The sequence below is a fragment of the Crassostrea angulata genome, chromosome 5 (assembly GCF_025612915.1).
Source record: "Crassostrea angulata isolate pt1a10 chromosome 5, ASM2561291v2, whole genome shotgun sequence".
Classification (NCBI taxonomy): domain Eukaryota; kingdom Metazoa; phylum Mollusca; class Bivalvia; order Ostreida; family Ostreidae; genus Magallana; species Magallana angulata.
Genome location: NC_069115.1, coordinates 23,978,860 through 23,997,031, shown reverse-complemented (window position 1 = coordinate 23,997,031; position 18,172 = coordinate 23,978,860). Strand labels below are relative to the sequence as shown.

Genomic DNA, 18,172 nt, shown 5'->3' with positions numbered 1-18,172 from the left:
CAATAAGATATTTAAGTTTTCTGATGTCCATAGTCTTCGTCACAGGCATGTAGAAGAGTAGTGGGTAGATATGGCATGGCGTGAGACAGTGGCGGACAGGAATAACCACGGCGATGGACTGCCAGAAACTGGATAGGGACCTTATTAAATTAAACAAATAAACATATTTTAAGTTACATGATTAATAGACCTTACATAAACATAGGCTAAGTCGCACGGACTTAAAAAATAACATTATGGCAACAAAAGCACGCCATACAATAGCACGAAACCACAGCGTATACGATCACTGCATAACGTTAAGAGTATCACACTACTTAACAAAGAAAAACCACGTCAAAACGATATACAAATACTCCGTACTACACGGACAATATACAAGTACACCGAACTACACGGCAAAAATACAAGTATATCATGCATTTATATCCCTATATAAAGCACACACACTCGACACGTGGCCACACAGGAACACGCGCGAGCAAGCATCTATGTTTAACAGTTCTACCTCGTAAAACCAGTATATCAAAAGTAACAAAAAATACTTTATATAAACTCCACAGTAATGTAAAAAGACCGAGCCGTAGTTAAATTACAAAAGTATAAAATAGTTTAACTTACCCCTAATAGGAGAAAGGGTTACTCAAAACCTTAGCTGCTCATACCTGTCATGTAGAAAACGTGGCCACTGTCTGCCAGGTCTGCAATGCGGCAGTTTAAATAAAGTAATCGAACAATAGAAAAGAACTGACCAATACGTACCATAGCTGACACCGTGTCCAGAGAGGTACACTAGGGGTATAAAACTAGTTACACAGGACCGTTTAAGAGGGTCCCTACAGGATACTAATATGCAAAGAAAACAAATATAATACCAGTAGATACTGATTTGTGACAGGCATTACTAAGTCTTGTATTTCAGGTGCAAACTTTCTTACAAATGTAAGTGAGCAGCACAGTGAACAGTACTCGCCTATTTAAACCGTTATCATTTAGTTGCTCATTTGTTAATAATTTATAATCTTGTGGCTGGCGTTGTCACAGGAACGATCTTTGTGTTGTATTTTTGAATTTAGCGCCTAAATGGGAAAGTACGGGAAAATACGTAACTAAAGTAAATATTGAAAACAGTGACCTTATTTTTATCCTCGTCGCCAATGTTATATTTGTGAATATAAATCTACACTAAAGCTTACCAAAAGGTCAGCAGTAGATGGCCCAGGTCCCCAGTCCCAAGAAATACGTCTGCACGTCTTCAGGACAAGGGAATAAAGGCGCTGATGAGTGTTCACTGTAATTGAGCTCTATTGATAAGTGGCACCGAGCCCGACGTAAATACCACAATATAATAAAATCAAAAATCGAATCGCTTACCTGTTTGTTTACGTTACTGTGTCCATCCCGCGTACGTTTAATTTTACCGTAGCACAGGTAAGTAAGTTATCCCGCTCGAAGAATATTCGGTTCTGGGTTTTAATTATTCATCTTGAGTTCTACATTAATTGATAAAATCATTTAATTCTTAAATTTCGTTTCATTTAACTTGCATTCCTATATTTTGAAGGTATGGGATAGGATAGGATAGAGCTTATTTGCAGGATAGGATGCAGGATACAGGATAGGATAGGATAGTTTTGTCATCTTTCACGATAGCAGCACATGTATAGAAGATCTCTATATAAAAATATTGCATATTACCGAAATTTTTTAATAGTTTCTTCATTTCATAAAAGTTTATTGCTAAACAAGTCACATCTTAAAATTAATAAAAAAACAATAATCTAAAAATAAATTTGAGGGATAATTTGCTGACCATCTAGCCTCTGAAAGGCTTATTCTGCAACTGTATAAAAATGAAATAAATTTGTTTAACAAAATTCGTATGAAGAGTTTATAAAGATAACTTGATAAACATAACTTACTTCACTGATGACACTAAAGAACGAAGAGGAAATGGCAGTAAAGCATGATAGCTTTTGTTTAAAAGGACGAGGTAAGTTTCGGTACCGAGCAGCTCAAGATATACCTTGTCGCTACTGCTTTCTTTTTATCATACATGCATATTGTGACCTACTAGATGTAATATTATCTGGCTGGCAGGCAGGGACGTACAGAACCAGATAAAAATACAAATAAACCGCGATCCATTTTGTATCGCTTCCGGGTCGGATAACCTGAAATAAATATGGCGAGGCAAAATTAACTTATCTTTGATTCTATTCCGACGTTTCTCTCAATTACTTCAGGAATACCTCGATCTTAAATAAATCAAAAAAGCAGGTTTTTCTGTTTAAAAAAAATGACGTAAATACATAAAATTTTTTCACAAAGTATTGCAAAATATTACATTCTAGTAAGAAAGAAATTAGTAATAATAACAAAAATTGCAGTTATTAGAAATTCTATGATTGGTGAACGACAGCGCCTCCAACCTCATTACGCATATTCGCGGGAAATCATGAACAGATGGTTGTTAATGTTTGCTAAATTACACATCCGTTCGTTAGCTTATATGTTAAGCAGCCGTCAATTTTAAATACAGTCATGTATTACATGTATAAGGCATTGCAATACGTTTCTCATTGACCATACTCCGACCCTTGCTTGTTTTGAATAGGATAACACCCCCCTTAGGGGAAAACACGAGTAAACGTCATTGTTTAAAGCTTAAGGAAAATATATAATATACTTATGTATGTATACAGACGTCCCTGGATTGCTCTGACACATACTTCGTTTATATCTTGGTTTGTTCATACACGAACACATGCTTTACGGAAGAAATCGTATCCCTTTCCTCTTACAGCAATATAACAATTATGAAGCTGCTGATCTTTCATAAAAACAAAGCGTAATAAAGCAGTCACAAACCTTTTGGTTTCTGGACAACAATAATTTGAAATAAAATGAATTTTTGTTTCATATGAAAGATCCACTCACAGACATATAGACAAATTGTGCATATTAGCCATATTTAATATATTTAATTAACAGCGTCATGTATATTTCATATATTATATGTGCATTGGATATTGTTAAAGTAAAAATGTATAGATATTACAACGTCGAATTCACAAAATCCTAATATTGGTAAGAATATAAAGTAAACTTCCACCATCCACCCCCCCCCCTAAAAAACCCCCGCTTTGCAGCAAAACTAAAAAAACACAGTTCACAAATCTAACATTTATTTACAACAATTTACAACAGGAGTATTTAACAAAGATTATTCTAATTCTCATTTTACAAGTCTACTCTTTTCTCATTATTAAAGATACCACGGACATCATGGAGAAAAATCTATAAAAAACCACCGAAAAGACCAGAGTAGATGCGGTCAGTATCAAAACACGTTTTCGGGTTACGTTATGAAATTGAATGAAAGAGGTTTTTGTTCAATTGAATTCCAGAGCATACAGAAATAAAACGGTAAAGAATACATTACTTCTCTCTTGCGCTAACACCCGTGCCAACGAGATATTAGTATATTGATATAAGCTGTCAAATAAATTTTAGTTTCAGGTGTAAGATCACTTTCACGTACGTAAATTCTAATATTGCATGAACGAAAATGGTAGCAATGAATCTCTAAGGTTATTTCCTGTCATATGTGCATGGAATTATATTTTAGCAAAGTAATGTCCAAGAAATCGTTATTAAAATTATATATTTAACGTTTAAGCTTCGCCAATTAGCAACTATTCAGCGATGCTTGAATTCTATTGTAAAGTGGGTGTATATTGTTTAAATTCGGCACCGCTGTTCAATTGCTCATAGATGCATTCCAACTGAAAAAAAAAGGTTTTAGTCTTAATGAACTTACGCATGTAGATTGAGTTATAAAGATCTGTTCTTTAGTTTCCAATTTCCTCTTTGCTGTTAGAAGAAAACATGCAAACTAGTATTGTGTTCTGATGTTTTTACTTCAGTCATCATATCTTCATTCCTATTACTACCCCAACAGAAAACATCCAATTGTCGGACATGAAGTCCTGGATCTGAAAATAAAGAATAAAAGGTTACCTTTTATGAGAGTTACTGACCATAATTTGTAAATGGGGATATAGTTAAGCGGTAAGAGGTTTGGTATAGCGTTGTTTACTTATTTTGTCATTGATTAATCTCCAACCTAAACCTTACTGACTATTCAGTAACATTGCTTAAAGCTTCAATTAGGACCAAAATTGCTTGTAGAATTTTAATTGCCTACCGTTTTTATCATTCCCGGAACCTTTCCATCGGTTGAATCCTTAGCCCCCGTACTCCTCATTAATTCGGAAATTCGTTTCCAGTGAATAGTAATTGTGACAATACCAAAGTTTTCAGCGCCCTGGAACAACCACCATTAAAACGCTTTTAATATACATGTATTACTTATTCTGAGCGCATTAATTACAAAATGAATTTTCATACATTTATTTTATGTTGTTGCGTCAATATAAAACGTTAACGTTGGACAAGAGGCCCAGGGCCCACGTCGCTAACCTGAGCAACAATAGCCAAAAAAGCTTGAGACCGTCTTTAGGGTATCAAATATCTCGACAACTTAGTAAAACATATTTTAATTTTCAAAGGCTTTCAATTGTTCTCCACATTTTCGTAATTTTAACAATGAGCTCCTTCTATTTATTCAGTTTTTGAGAGTAAGATTTTTGAAGAATTTTTCCCTATAAAGTCATCCCAAATGTGGCCAAACCTTACACCTGTGGTCATGTTTTGAACAAACTTGAATCTACACTACCTGACAATGTTTTAAGGAAAGGTACATGTAGAACGTTTCTTGCCAATAGGTTTTTGAGAAGAAGATCTAAAAAAAAATTCTATGGATTTCTTTCATAAAATTCGCCCCCCCCCCCCCCCCACACACACACACCGTTTTCGCCCTACCCTTCCCCTAGGGATGATTATTTGAACGAACATGAAATAACACTACCTAAAGATACTTCAACACCAGTTTTTCTGGCCAAATGGTTTTTAAGAGGAAGATTTGTAAAGACTGTGCTATGTATATTCCTATGTAAAATCGACCCACCCTTGTGGTCCCAGCCTACCCCTTGGGATGTTGATTTGAACAAACTTGAATCTACACTGCATGAAGATGCTTCAACGCAAGTTTCGAATTCAGCTTTTCTGGTCAATTTTAAATTATCTTTTTTTATATAATCCTATGTAAAATTTCGACCCTTTATTGTGACTCTCTTCTTCTTCTGAGATTGATGATTTTAAGAAATTTTAAATTACACTTCCTGAGAATGCTTCCACACAAGTTGTATTTCTTTTGGCAAAATGGTTTTAAAGAATTTTTTTTAAAATAAATATTCAGAAATTTTTAATAATACTTAATAATATCTCCTTAAAAGAGGGGGTGGCCCCCCTTTTTTTAAAAACAAAATTGAATCCCTTTTACCAAATAATGTTTTGCGTAAAGTAAAGTAAAAATGAAATTGGTCCATCGATTTCGAAGTAGAAAGTGAATTTGTGAAAAGTTAAAGACATCGACGCCAATGACAGACAACAGACAATTTTTGATAAGAAAGGCTAACTTTAGCCTTTGGCTCATGTGAGCTTATAACACTCATTAGTTTTAATATAACCTGATGTAAAAAAAAAGTTCTTAAAAACTTATGTTGGTCAGATTATAAAGCCATTATATTCCCGAATCATAATTTTACCAGAGAGAGAATTAACAAGGTACACTAGAACTGTGTATCCAATGTGAAAGATAATCCAAACAATGGCCCTGTTAATAAGAGAAAAAAAATGTTAATATGAATAACCTATTTAAAAGGGTTGGATGGCCGAGGCCGTTTATAAACTAAATTGACATCTATAGAAGAAGATATAGATAATATTAAAATTTAAACGCTAAAATTGATATAATTTTGCCTTTATTTAATGATTGATTAACGTTTAACAAATCGTATCTAAAAATTTAAGGTCGATCTGATGTGTAATTTTTTAACCACCCAGCCTCCTTAAGGTGCCTCACTATTATTTGATTATGATAGATAGCATGATGGATAAGAAGTATATGTGTCAAATAGGCAAAAATATGTGCAATTTTAGAAAGGAAAAAATGATATTTTCAAAAATTTTATTTAGTAAATATGAACAAAAGCCCCAGGCAGATTCGAACTCATGATCTGCTGTTCACAAGCCTGATACTTTAACCACTAAGCTATGACGATATACACCTGATTCGATTTCTACAAACAGTTTAAAAAAAACATTTAAATCGCCATCTTGTGACTTAGTGTCTTAAAAAGTATAAGTCTCGGTGTAGTGAAGCACCTTAATGGGACCTAGACACGATTTGAGCTCAAAGTTTTAAATTTCATTTTTCCATTTTTTATGTTTAAAATCGTTAATATGTGTATTTTTAATGCTTCGTCAAAATTTAAAAATCAAATATTGAGTTACAAGCAAGATACAGAGTTTGGCATGCTTTGTTTTGTAAACTTTTTATTGTTTACACTCTAGTATGTGTTTCATTCGTATAAATTTCAATCAAATGTTGCTTTCTTTTGTTGATGATATTATTTTTTAACACATTGAATAAGTTTATCTTGTTTCTTACGAGTCATTTTGTGAAAGAAATGGTCATACCTTACTTACATTTTTTGTAAACAAATACAAGAGTCGAGCGTTGTTTGCATCACAATAAATTCTTACCTCTGTATCTTTCTTAAACTTGACTTCTAACATTCAAAATTTGGTCAATCATTCAAAATGCGCAAATAAATCATTTACCACATAAAAATACATTAAAATATTTTTATCTCAAATTGTATCTAAGTCCTTTTAAACTTCACGATTGTTATGTTTACTAAGTACATGTATTCGTATGATCATACGGGAGTACTATAAATATTTAAGAAAAATCTTAGTTTTTTTTAGAATGAACATGCAATAAACATTTATTGTTACTTTAAGATTTAATACTAAAGTTAAGGTTTCCAGGTATTTTACACATTTAAGCAAATTTGCCCGACTGAGTTACAATGAAAAAATTGAAAAATGACTAAATCTGTGAAAGCTCGGACGGATTGAACTTAAAAACTTCATACGTAACCTTTACTAGTTATTATCGTGATACAACAAAACCTAGGATGTATGGAATGTTTGATACACATGTACATAATATAATTATGAGCTCTTCAAAATTGATTCAAATTTCTCCTATTTAAAGCTCAAACTCATAACTTCCTAATATTTTCATGTAAAATCTGAGGATATGAGATCGTTAACCATAGTTTATCTAAAATGACGAATTGTGTGTGAAGCAAGAGAACAGCAATATGGGTTAAAGGTAGTGTTATGTTGTGAATTTACCGCCACCAAGTAAATTCAAAATAAACCACAACATGACAGTAGCTCACTTCATCAAGACATACTTTATAAAATGTCACAGTATGACGGTTTAAATGGTTTCTTTAAGCTAATTGTTTGTATCAATTGATTTGGTTGAATACCACAAAAGCTCAGTGGTAAAGTATCGGGCTTGTGAATCAAAGATTAGAAGTTTGAATCCACCTAGTACTTTTGTTCATATTTACTGAATTGTACATCTGAAAATCGTATTTTTTAAAATCCAAAATTGCGTATTTCCGCCTATTTGAATCATATATTTCCTATGCATCATACATGCTAAAGTATCTTTCATTATGAAGTAAAAAATGCTGACTAAATAATAAAACTACTTCAAGGTGTAGTGAGCGACATTAAAATGCTTAAACACAAGATTTTGAAAACCTAAGTCTTACCATCCAAAAACTCCACCTAAAATAGGCTGTTTGATTGGTTGACTAATAAAGCTGAGGGGCCACGTGATATATGACCAAACCGTTGACGTAATGTTGCTGAAATCCATGACTAGAAATCCTGACTGCAGTCAGAAAAAAAGTAATGATGAGTTTACATTTAAGTCCTTATTTTTCTTTTCTTACTCTCATTTATTGAAACACTAATCTAACCCGGTCGTAAATAAAAATGCCATTTAAAAATTAGTTAGGTACATTCCTGTTAATTAAAAGTAAGAAAGCACGATTGAAATCAATTCGCCAAACCATAGCGTAAAAGAGTCTGGAAAACTAATTGGACACAGAATGACTTACAAACCGCGAAAAACACGTTCATCCGGTTTCACCGTTACAGGGGACTTACCGTTGTAGGAGACTTATCATACCCTGTCCCGAGTTTTTGCTTCCACCACTTTTCGCTTAATATTTCGTTAATAATAAATACCTATGTGCTCAAACTACGTTCATCCATTGATATGAAAAATGTCCAGATTATTACGGGCCGCCAGGAGAAGGTCCGTTATTTGATACACATTTAAATATTGTAACTGCATTTCTGCGGGATAGTTTTTTTTTAATGAATTAATATAATGTTCATTTTTAAAATAAGTTTTTAAAAAACAAATATCATGTCAAGGGTCCTCCACACCCAGGAAATTTGGATGTAGAAATATGTTTCATGCCTTTTAAAAATATTACATTTTTTTGTTTTGCTCGTAAATGAAAAGTTGGTCAAAGACTGTTGTGTTAGACGCATTTTTATCGAGACTATAATATATTCGGAAAATTTCGGAGTTTTTCATTGTATCGGGATTGGCAAACGGGACACACTAAAGACCTGAAATACTAAAGACCTGCAGGCATGTTCACGAAAATTTCCTAAGATATGACCTAAGTGTGTTCCTAAGATATGACTTAGGAAAAAAGTTAGGAACATCCAAGATCAACTTAGGACACGTCTTAAGATGTAGCTCGACGGTTACTTAGGAACATCTTAAGTTAGGATATCCTAATCTTCTACAACCATTTTTATTTTTTCACAATTATTCATTCAGATCGAATTTGAGAGACTTGTGTAGGGATGAATCATTAAACATTTTGCCAGAGAAAATTGTACGTCTTGGTAGTTAACACAAAAGGCCTAAAACCAGTAATTTTAATGTATGCATTTTAATAATTTTACATTTACCTAAATATATATCAGTTACCAATAACAATTTAGTTTGTTTTTCTTTAAATGACCCCCCCCCCCCCCAATAAAAATAAAAATAAAAAATATTACAAGCCCCAAAAAATTCAAATAACTGTTCTTTTTTAAAAAAGAAAATATTTATCAGGACATAATTGGCTTACAAGTAGATAATTATGTAAACAAGACGTGTGTATTGTCATTTCATAATTAACATTTGAGAATCTTGTCATTCAAGTATATGTAATACATAAACACGCGATTTTCATAGAATTTGAAACGTTACATGAGGAAACACATGTACTCGTACAAACACAACCAATTTCCCTTTAATCTGCAATATATAGAATACCCGAACACGTTAAATAAGAAACAAGTTGTAATATATTTCGAAAATATATAAATACAGTTCATTCAACATTACAAATGTTTTAAAGATTATTTTTTTCAGACTAAAGTGATAAAAATTAGGAATGATCATGCATGGTATATGTAACCCGATGTAAATTTACTTTTTATAGCAAAGGACATTTAAATAATTGTTATCAAAAATTATCATAATCAAAACAATGAGTGTAACTCATTTAGTGTACAATGTAGATTAAAAAAATAAGTGAATAACTTTCATTCGTCAAACAGAGATACTAGTAGTATTTGCAACAACAAAAAATCTTAATTTGTCAGCTCCAAGGCAGGCATGTAGCAACGGGGAAGTGGTGAGAGTTCGGGGCCCCCCTCCACATAATTTTGTTAAAATGAACATACATGATAGAATAATTGACTATGCCCCCCCCCCTCCCGGATTAGGAATTTGGTGTTTGTCGAAAATGCTGGAGCTGTGGAAAATATTGCCTTATTCTACCGGTCTTAAGAAAAGGCTTCACAACATCCCCATATACCTAAAAACGTGATTTTATAGCTTTATGATGGTCTTAGGACAAGGTAGGTGATGTCTTAAAGTTAGGACAAAGTTATGGCGGTTCCTAAATTTAGGAGAGCTTCGAGAAACAGACTTAAGACTAAGACGTATCCTAAGATGTACTTAGGACATACCATAGTCCTAAGATAGCTTCGTGAACATGCCTGCAGAATGACATGAACTTTTATATAAATGATGTATTTGAATTTCTATGTGCTGCGTCAAATAAAATGACTTTGTGTGTGAATTTATATTGCCATGTGCTTTTTGGTAGAAAATTATCATGGAATGACATCCATATCATTTTTTACGCAAACATTTGAAAGGACTGAAAATGTGTATGGACCTGAAAATTTGAGCTAACCTGATTTATTTTCAATTCTTTTAAAATAACAATGATTATCTTCATAAACTGTAAGATTTATAATTGCTTTTAGGAAAAAAATTGTCGAACTCTATTCTTAATGATGATAGTAAAATGTTAAAATTCAAAACGAGTAGTAATTAAAATTAAAATCTTCCATTAAGATAAGTACAACCAACTCGTTGTTTTCTTTGCGTAGTGTTTTTTATGTAAACAACTAATGATGATTCATACAACAATTTTATTTTTGCGGCCCATTTGACGCTTGCGTCAATATGATTTCTTGTCTGATTTGAAACGCCCCCTCTAGCGCTTCAGGTTTCAATACACATCCCAAAATAGAAAGCCTATGGGGATTTTGCATTGCATTAGCCATTGAAAAGCCCGGATGATAATGTTGAAAAATTGCGCGAGGTGTCCCGAGTACTTCCGAATGGACAAAAGAGAGAGAGAGAGAGAGAGAGAGAGAGAGAGAGAGAGAGAGAGAGAGAGAGAGAGAGAATTTTAGCCATTGGCTAGCTAAATCTAAGACAGTTTTGATTTTCGCCAATAAGTTTGAATTTGGATGATCCTAAAAATTTTCTTAGATAGACGACGCACCTTAGTATCACTATCGTTCTTTCGCCTTTGTTACTTAGCACTCTCTCACCTTTGTAAAGGCGAACTTGCGAAATTGAAAGTGGTCCCAACGGAACACCATATTTTGTACTACGAATAAATGCATAAACAAATACCTGTGGTACAATAAGTCTTATTAAAGCAGCTAGGAAATAATACAAGTTTTCATAGTAAAAACACCAAAGCAGAAACATTGTAATTAACATAAATTAGTATGTATTCAAACCTTTCTTCACCTGCCACTTATGCCTTTCTAATATGAAAGTTAAATCATGGGGTTCTCCAAGAGTTTTGGTTTCGTTTTCGTTTTCGTTGACAATAGGTCAGCGTGCTGACAGCCTAGGAAATGTAAGGATTGCAATGGACGGGGGGCTAACTTATATTTATTTTATCATATAATCACAATTTGAGTACTTTCTTATTTTTTTCCAGTTTGGGTGGTGGGAAGGGGGGGGGGTCCGACAAATAGTTTTGATTGGAGAGGGGAAGGAATCCGAGGCATGTTTAAGTAAATTTAAGGTGTAAATTTCAAAAATCTAAATGTTTCCAGGGGGAGGAGCGGATCTACCCCACCCCTTCCTCTAGATCCGCACATGCTCCCATGTCAGTATATAGTCGATTTTGACCGTAATTCATCAGGTAACTCAAATGAATGAAGTTAGAGAAAGAGAGAAGTCACGAATGATGATAATTCGATATGAACAAGTTACGTAGGTGAAACATATATATGTAAAACAATCATAAACAATTATATGTACAATGTAACTGTGAAAATTTGAACTTTAAGCTTTAAACATAAACATCGCTACAGGTATGCCAAAAATTTTCTCAAAAGTTGAATCGATGATAATCATTGTTGGTTTTTGAGAAGTAAACACAGAGTGTGGGCGCAGAACGAAGTATATGTACACACATATGTGCACATATATGGATAGCATTGAATGAAATTCACGCATAATATTTGCTCATGTAACTTGCTTTTAATAACGAAATACAAGAGGTACACTGTATTACGGTAAGAATATAACATTAATATTAAATTTTTAATGTTAACATTAACTACCATATTGCTTTACTAGAAATGAAACACGATTAGAAACTGATCTGATGTATTCTAATTAAATTATCACCAGTCGTTCGGGATCATAAACAATTTATTGCATAAACGTTCGGGAATAATGAAGATTTATTCCCCCAGAAAAATCATATTTCCCTCAGGTGTTGCCCTCAGGAAATATGATTTTTCATGGGAGAATTGATCTTCATATTTGACCCACAATCATGCAATAAATGTATTAAAAAAAATATCCCCGGATCAAAATTCACGTAAAAACAAATGACCCCTGGTTCAACCTGAGTCAATATCTTCGGTACTCTGGCTTTTCACGTATTGACGACAAAAATCAACTGGTCTATCAGGCAATTTTGACAAATCGGCTGAAGGACGACCGACCGATAAAAAAAATCATATGAACCCATGCAAAACACTTATTTCAGAAGCAAAATTTAATTAAAATAGGCTTCAAGAAACATGCCAGACAAAACAGAAATATAAATCATTAGCATATCAGTTTCATAAAATTATCAAAAACAGAAATTTAAAAGAAAAACGATAAAATCAAATATGCTTGTGTGTCATCCTCACCCACCCACACCCACACACACACATATATATAGTATATGCAATGTTGTTTAAGATACTACTGATAACACTATGACATTATTTAGTCCACGATATAAGAATTTGAATATTATTGACACAGAAACATTAGGAAAATCAATTTAATTTAATGACAAATTTTTAAATCCCCTTTTGGTGAAACATGTACTTGTGTACAAAACAACAGTATATTTGTTCATTATATATCTAAATTAAATATTCAAGCAATGTTGAATAACTGGTATTGTCTCCACCAAAGAAAGCATTCAAAGTTACTTTGACGCCTTCTCCATAATAAAGCGCCAGATTAACCTCCCCTTGCCAAATTTCCGGCATCAACGATTGAAGTTGGGTCCACTTCTGATTCACCTCTACGGCGACGGCTTTGGCCTTTGGTATCTTGACGTGGAAGTTGACTGTGGGTTTCTCTATCTCTTTATGGACGATTAGCGGCTCCCACATGTAGCAGTCTTCCGTCCACTTGGTGTACTGTATGGGAAAAGGAAAGACATTTTCGGTCTTTCTCTGACAGTTGATCAGGTAGTTGTAGACTCCTGTTAGTTGTTGGCTTGGGTTGTGGACTGGGATTGCGTACAGCTGTAGCTTGTAGAATCCCACGGACGGGCAGTTAACTATGAAGCTGACCACCGAATCCTTTGTCTGGGTAAAGACGAATTCTGGCATCTTTCGATCCGATTCAACTTCTATAAGGTTGGCATTGAGTCTTATTTCTTGGGTAACCGAGAACTGAATTTCGACGGTGTTGGCTTCTAGGTGAATTACAGGGATATGGTGACTTAAAGTGTCTAGACCATAGTCAATAAATTCAGGTTTAGCTCCAAGATACCCAGCCGACAGTTTTGGTAATGGAACGGTATTTACATCTTCGTTACACTCCACTAAATATTGTGCCACTTGATTCAGGGTTAAACCTTCGGTTGCTGGGTCATTGGCATGAATTTCTAATCCGTATTCACCACGCCTCGGCGCAGTGATGTTGAAATAAACGGTATTTCCAACAATTCTGTGAGTCGCATAGCCTTCTAGGTCTTCATCGTTTAGATCATTGTGCTTCAGTTTAGTCATGAAATGCATCTGTTTTGGTAATATAATCTGTAGCTCAGCTTTTCCGTCCCTAGTCGAGATCTGGGCATTCTGTTGGTTGGTGGCCAGACCATACCTGTAGAAATAGGTGCTAGGTCCCCAGTTCAGGTATGCACAAGGTGGGAAGGGGTGTGGTTCGGTGATCGATACTTCTTCCTGGACAATCTTATACTCGCACACTTCGTGCAAACTAACTATGTTCTCTGGTTTATATTCCTTAATATATATGGAAAGAATGTATGATCCCTTTACTGGGAGGCGTAGCCTGAAGGAAGCAATGCCTTCAACACTTTCCTGCATGCCATAGCGGTTCAGTTTGGTTCCTTTATACTCCTCCTCCTCGCCACTCTCAAACTGCAAAATGAAGTCGAAATCCATCTTATGCTCATGGGAAGGATATCTGAGACGAACATTTACTTCATATTGTCCATAAATTATCACAGACTGGTGTCTCACAATCTCTAGCCCATACGTAAAGAACTCGGGTTTAATGTGTGGCATGTTCTCGAATTCATCCAACGTTATGGGCCTTTCCAACAACTGCCACTGTTGGTCATTAGGAAAGTGGTCGCAGATAAAATGATGGGGATCTGGAAGAAAGTAATACTCATCTAGCCGGTAGTGGAGTTTTCTAAGTTTTTTTATGACCCCCCTGGCGCCCCAGTTAGCATCCACATGACCCCAAGTTCCGTTGATGTAGACTGCGTTCCAGGAGTGCTTATCTGTGTCTGGATTGAACTTCATGCCGAGATTGTATTCTACCCCTTTAGCATAACCGCTAATGATTCTGGAGTGTAATCCTGCGTAACTGAAAGCATTGATAAACAATCAATTAATTTTAGAATATCTTATTATTTGCTAGTAATTGACATCCTTATATTGTTATATTAAAGTTTTCTAAGATTTATTATTATTTGCGAGGACATATCATTTAATTTCCGTACTTCTGTAACCAGAAAGCTATGCAGTGACCTTGAAGAGAACTGTATAGTGTACTACATGAAATGTTTTCAAACTTATTTTTTTACTATTTGCTTATAAAACAAATCAGACACCGGTTAGCTTAGTAGCTTTGATCAGCCAATGGACAATATTAACTGATGAATATTATAATATAATGAGCATCTATTTGGTGATTGCAATTGATTAACATAAGCCATCAAGTTTTCAAGCAGGACCCCAACCCCTTTCCCTTTTTCCCGAGGATACTAGATTAAGGTCAATGTTATCTGTACCTTTTTAATGGAAGGGCACACAAATATATTTATCATAATAATAATTTGATTAAAGAGGCGGATAGTGTTGAGTTGACAGTGCAGATCGCCAGACCATACACGACGCAAATGTACCCACGGTATATAATATAATGTAATAAAATGTAAGATTAGATTTTACCATACATGCATGCTTTAATATTTAATTGAAGATTGAATTGAAGACTAATTTTGACTTTACAGAAAAAGATGACAATTGAAATATAGGGTAACAGCATGATGAAAGTGTATTAAATTACAAGAAAAGAATTATAGTTACCGGTACTGAATTTAAACTAATCTGGTTTGGAATGGTTAAAATATTTTTTTTTAAACTATTTGATGGCCTATTAAGCATTTACAGCCATACCCAGTTAATGCTCGTATACTTTCTGCAACAATTATATTGAATTCATTCCTGTAATATTCAAATTGTATAGACCCAAATGAAACATGATCACACATTCACACATGTACTTACTTGCACATCGTGTCAAACACTCTAGCGTATGTTGTTTTACCCTCCTTGAGTTCGAGTAAAACCTCCTCAGGGCTGCCTTTCTCAACATTGTTAAAGACAATATCTTTTAGATTCTTAGTAGCTAGCCATTGAAATATTGCTCTGAAATTTAAAACCTTGAATTTGATAATATTGATCACCAAAAATGATCCGAATATTATTAATAGATTCTATCGGGTACTGTGCTGATATTTATTTCCAAAAGTTACAAAGCGCAATTTCTAAGGGGAAAAGGCTAGTATCATATCACGTGGTTCTAATGTCAACACAAAACTTGATTTTTGACACTTGAAGATATTTAGAAAGGTTTAATCAAGCGTGTTAGCCTACCTCACTTTTTCTAATTCGTTGGAGATATTTTTTGAGAAAACCAAATCCCAAATCAATTCCCTGAAGCTTGGATGCTCATATGTTGATACCTAAATAAAAAAAAACAATATCAGTAAATTACATCAACACTTAAGAAAAAGACAAAAATAATGATAAAGAAAAATATACCATAACTAGTTTTTCTGTAAACATCGTGGGTTTTTTTTTTTGCGATATTCGGCAACACCATTTTTAAAGTTAAAAAATTAAATAAAATTAGTAGTATGTTTAGTTAAACCCTTGAAATAATAAATTCAACGAAACTATTTGAGGTGTTTAAAGTAATTTCTCTTTTAAATTAGAATTGTGTAGTTTAACTAAATTAAATTAACTTCAATATAACCCTTTTTGCATAATTAAAATAAACATATATGCCTACACACTTTCATGGTAACAATGCTATTCAAATTTGGTAACAAAGGGTTTTAAATTAACACACGTACATAACCGTTCATCAAAATGAGAATCGTAAAGCAAAGCTTTGAGTAGTGCACCAGCTGCTTCGGCGTATTTCAATATATATTTATACCATTTAAGTACATTAATGGCTATCTAGTTACCACAACATTTTTAAAAAGTCGCACATACAATTGTACATGCTATTCCTTGTCGACAGATAAACTTTTTTCGTCCGTGGTCGCGTCTCCTTGCACGGTTAAGCTCATTTGCATATTTCAGCGATCTACCTCACATTATAACCAGTTTTTACGAATCTTGCTGCACGATGAATAGTATCACAAACCATCGCATGTATTTTCCTAGCCAGTTCAGATTTCAACTTTCTATTTGTGTTTAATTCGTTAAATTGACCGGAAAACTTTTTCATAAATGCGCTATTAAATTCATTAGAGATATAATTTGGCTACATGTAAAACAAATATACAACTACAGTTAATAAGATACATATGCCAGTTTTATTAGTACTACAGCACCAAACTGCATTCATAACTAAGTCCTTTATGTACCTGTATAGCGTGGTCATCCACAGATTGTAGAACTTGGCGGTCAATCTGATCCAAACTAGACATCAGGTGACTGGGGCCAGTCGGGTTAGCCAACGGGGGCGGGGGCTGTTCCTGCTCGGCACTGACGGGTACCAGTTTAAATGTTGATGGTGCCGTTGGGGGTTGCTCTCCAACAGAGCGATTTTCAACCTGAAATATTAAATAACAGCGTTTATAAAAACATAAAATTCAGGATTTAACTAAAGCATACAATTGTACAGTCTCAATCTTATAATTTATGTCTAAATTTAATTCATTCCTTGCAAAAGAGAACTGAAAATACATAAAAAGATTTGTTTTAAATATTAAGATTAAAAGTGAATTATGGTGATTAACATCCACGTTATATTGTGACTGGGCAAGTTTTTTATGAGCTGATACAAATTTGCTAAGATAGACTGTAGCTCATACTAGGTTAACCTGAATATGTCCAGTACTCAGGGTTATTTCTTTCGAAACTTGACCCTGGGGGCTTGCAGCCTGGCTGTCCACTTCCTGTTGTCTGCTTTCCGACAGAAGCTCGGGGGAGGGGGGAGGGACACCGTCCAAGTCAATCTCTTCATCAGACATAGGTCCAATTATGTTCATATTTATCATGTTCTGATAAAGGTGCATGGGTAAAACAACAAAGAAAAATTGATAAAAGTTCCAAGATTCATTTGAACGAAGCTCAAAAACCAAAGTCAAAAATTTATAAAAAAGTACATGTATAAAATTTGACCTTTGTTTTGAAACTGAACTAAGTGTCATGTAATATTTAATCATTAAACTTTCATTTAAATGACAACTTGCTAAACAATAAAAAAAAATAAAACAAATTGTGAAAAAATCAAATTATTTTAAAACTAGACATAAGTCTGAAACTTTCAAAGACGATTTTTTTAGAATTCACAAAACGGAAGTACTTATTTCCCATTGAGAATTAATATATTAATGCCTATGTTTTAATCTGTTCATTGCTTGTGCGCCTATGTGTCTTTATAAAATTTCGAATGTTATTAGGGTCTTCCGTTTCCAACGGAAGACCCTCTTGTTATTCTACGGTTTCTTTTTCTTTATTATTCTTTTTTTTCTTTTTCTGACTTTTTTGGAACGCTATTTCTAAAAAACTATCCAACCGATTTGCACAAAATTTTCAAGACGGATATAGCATGATCGGTGCTACATATTCTAAAATTTTCAAATGATGACGTCACTTCCGGTTTCAGATATTGACGATTTTGTAAATTTTTAAGGGTCATTTTGTCCACGCATCTCCTCCGAAACTAATCAAGATAGAAGCTTGAAATTTTCAGGGATTGTAAACGAATGTATGTAGATGTACCCCCATGCGTCCAATGATGAAAATTGCTAAAGGCCTCAAAGCTCGCCTG

General features: G+C 34.0%; 1 protein-coding gene and 1 long non-coding RNA gene across 2 annotated transcripts; both read right to left on the bottom strand.

The window, feature by feature from the left end:
• Positions 1 to 5,687: 5,687 nt before the first annotated feature.
• Positions 5,688 to 11,150, bottom strand: LOC128186141 (uncharacterized). Its single transcript, XR_008243899.1, has 3 exons — positions 11,116 to 11,150; positions 7,764 to 7,885; positions 5,688 to 5,740 (listed from the first exon to the last, which is right to left on the bottom strand). It is a non-coding gene; the product is annotated as an uncharacterized LOC128186141 (long non-coding RNA).
• A 1,606-nt stretch (positions 11,151 to 12,756) lies between these two features.
• Positions 12,757 to 17,369, bottom strand: LOC128185243 (hillarin-like). Its single transcript, XM_052854889.1, has 5 exons — positions 17,220 to 17,369; positions 16,761 to 16,949; positions 15,757 to 15,845; positions 15,388 to 15,528; positions 12,757 to 14,461 (listed from the first exon to the last, which is right to left on the bottom strand). Exons 1-5 carry the CDS (start codon positions 17,367 to 17,369, stop codon positions 12,757 to 12,759), a joined length of 2,274 nt encoding a protein of 757 aa, XP_052710849.1.
• Positions 17,370 to 18,172: the final 803 nt, after the last annotated feature.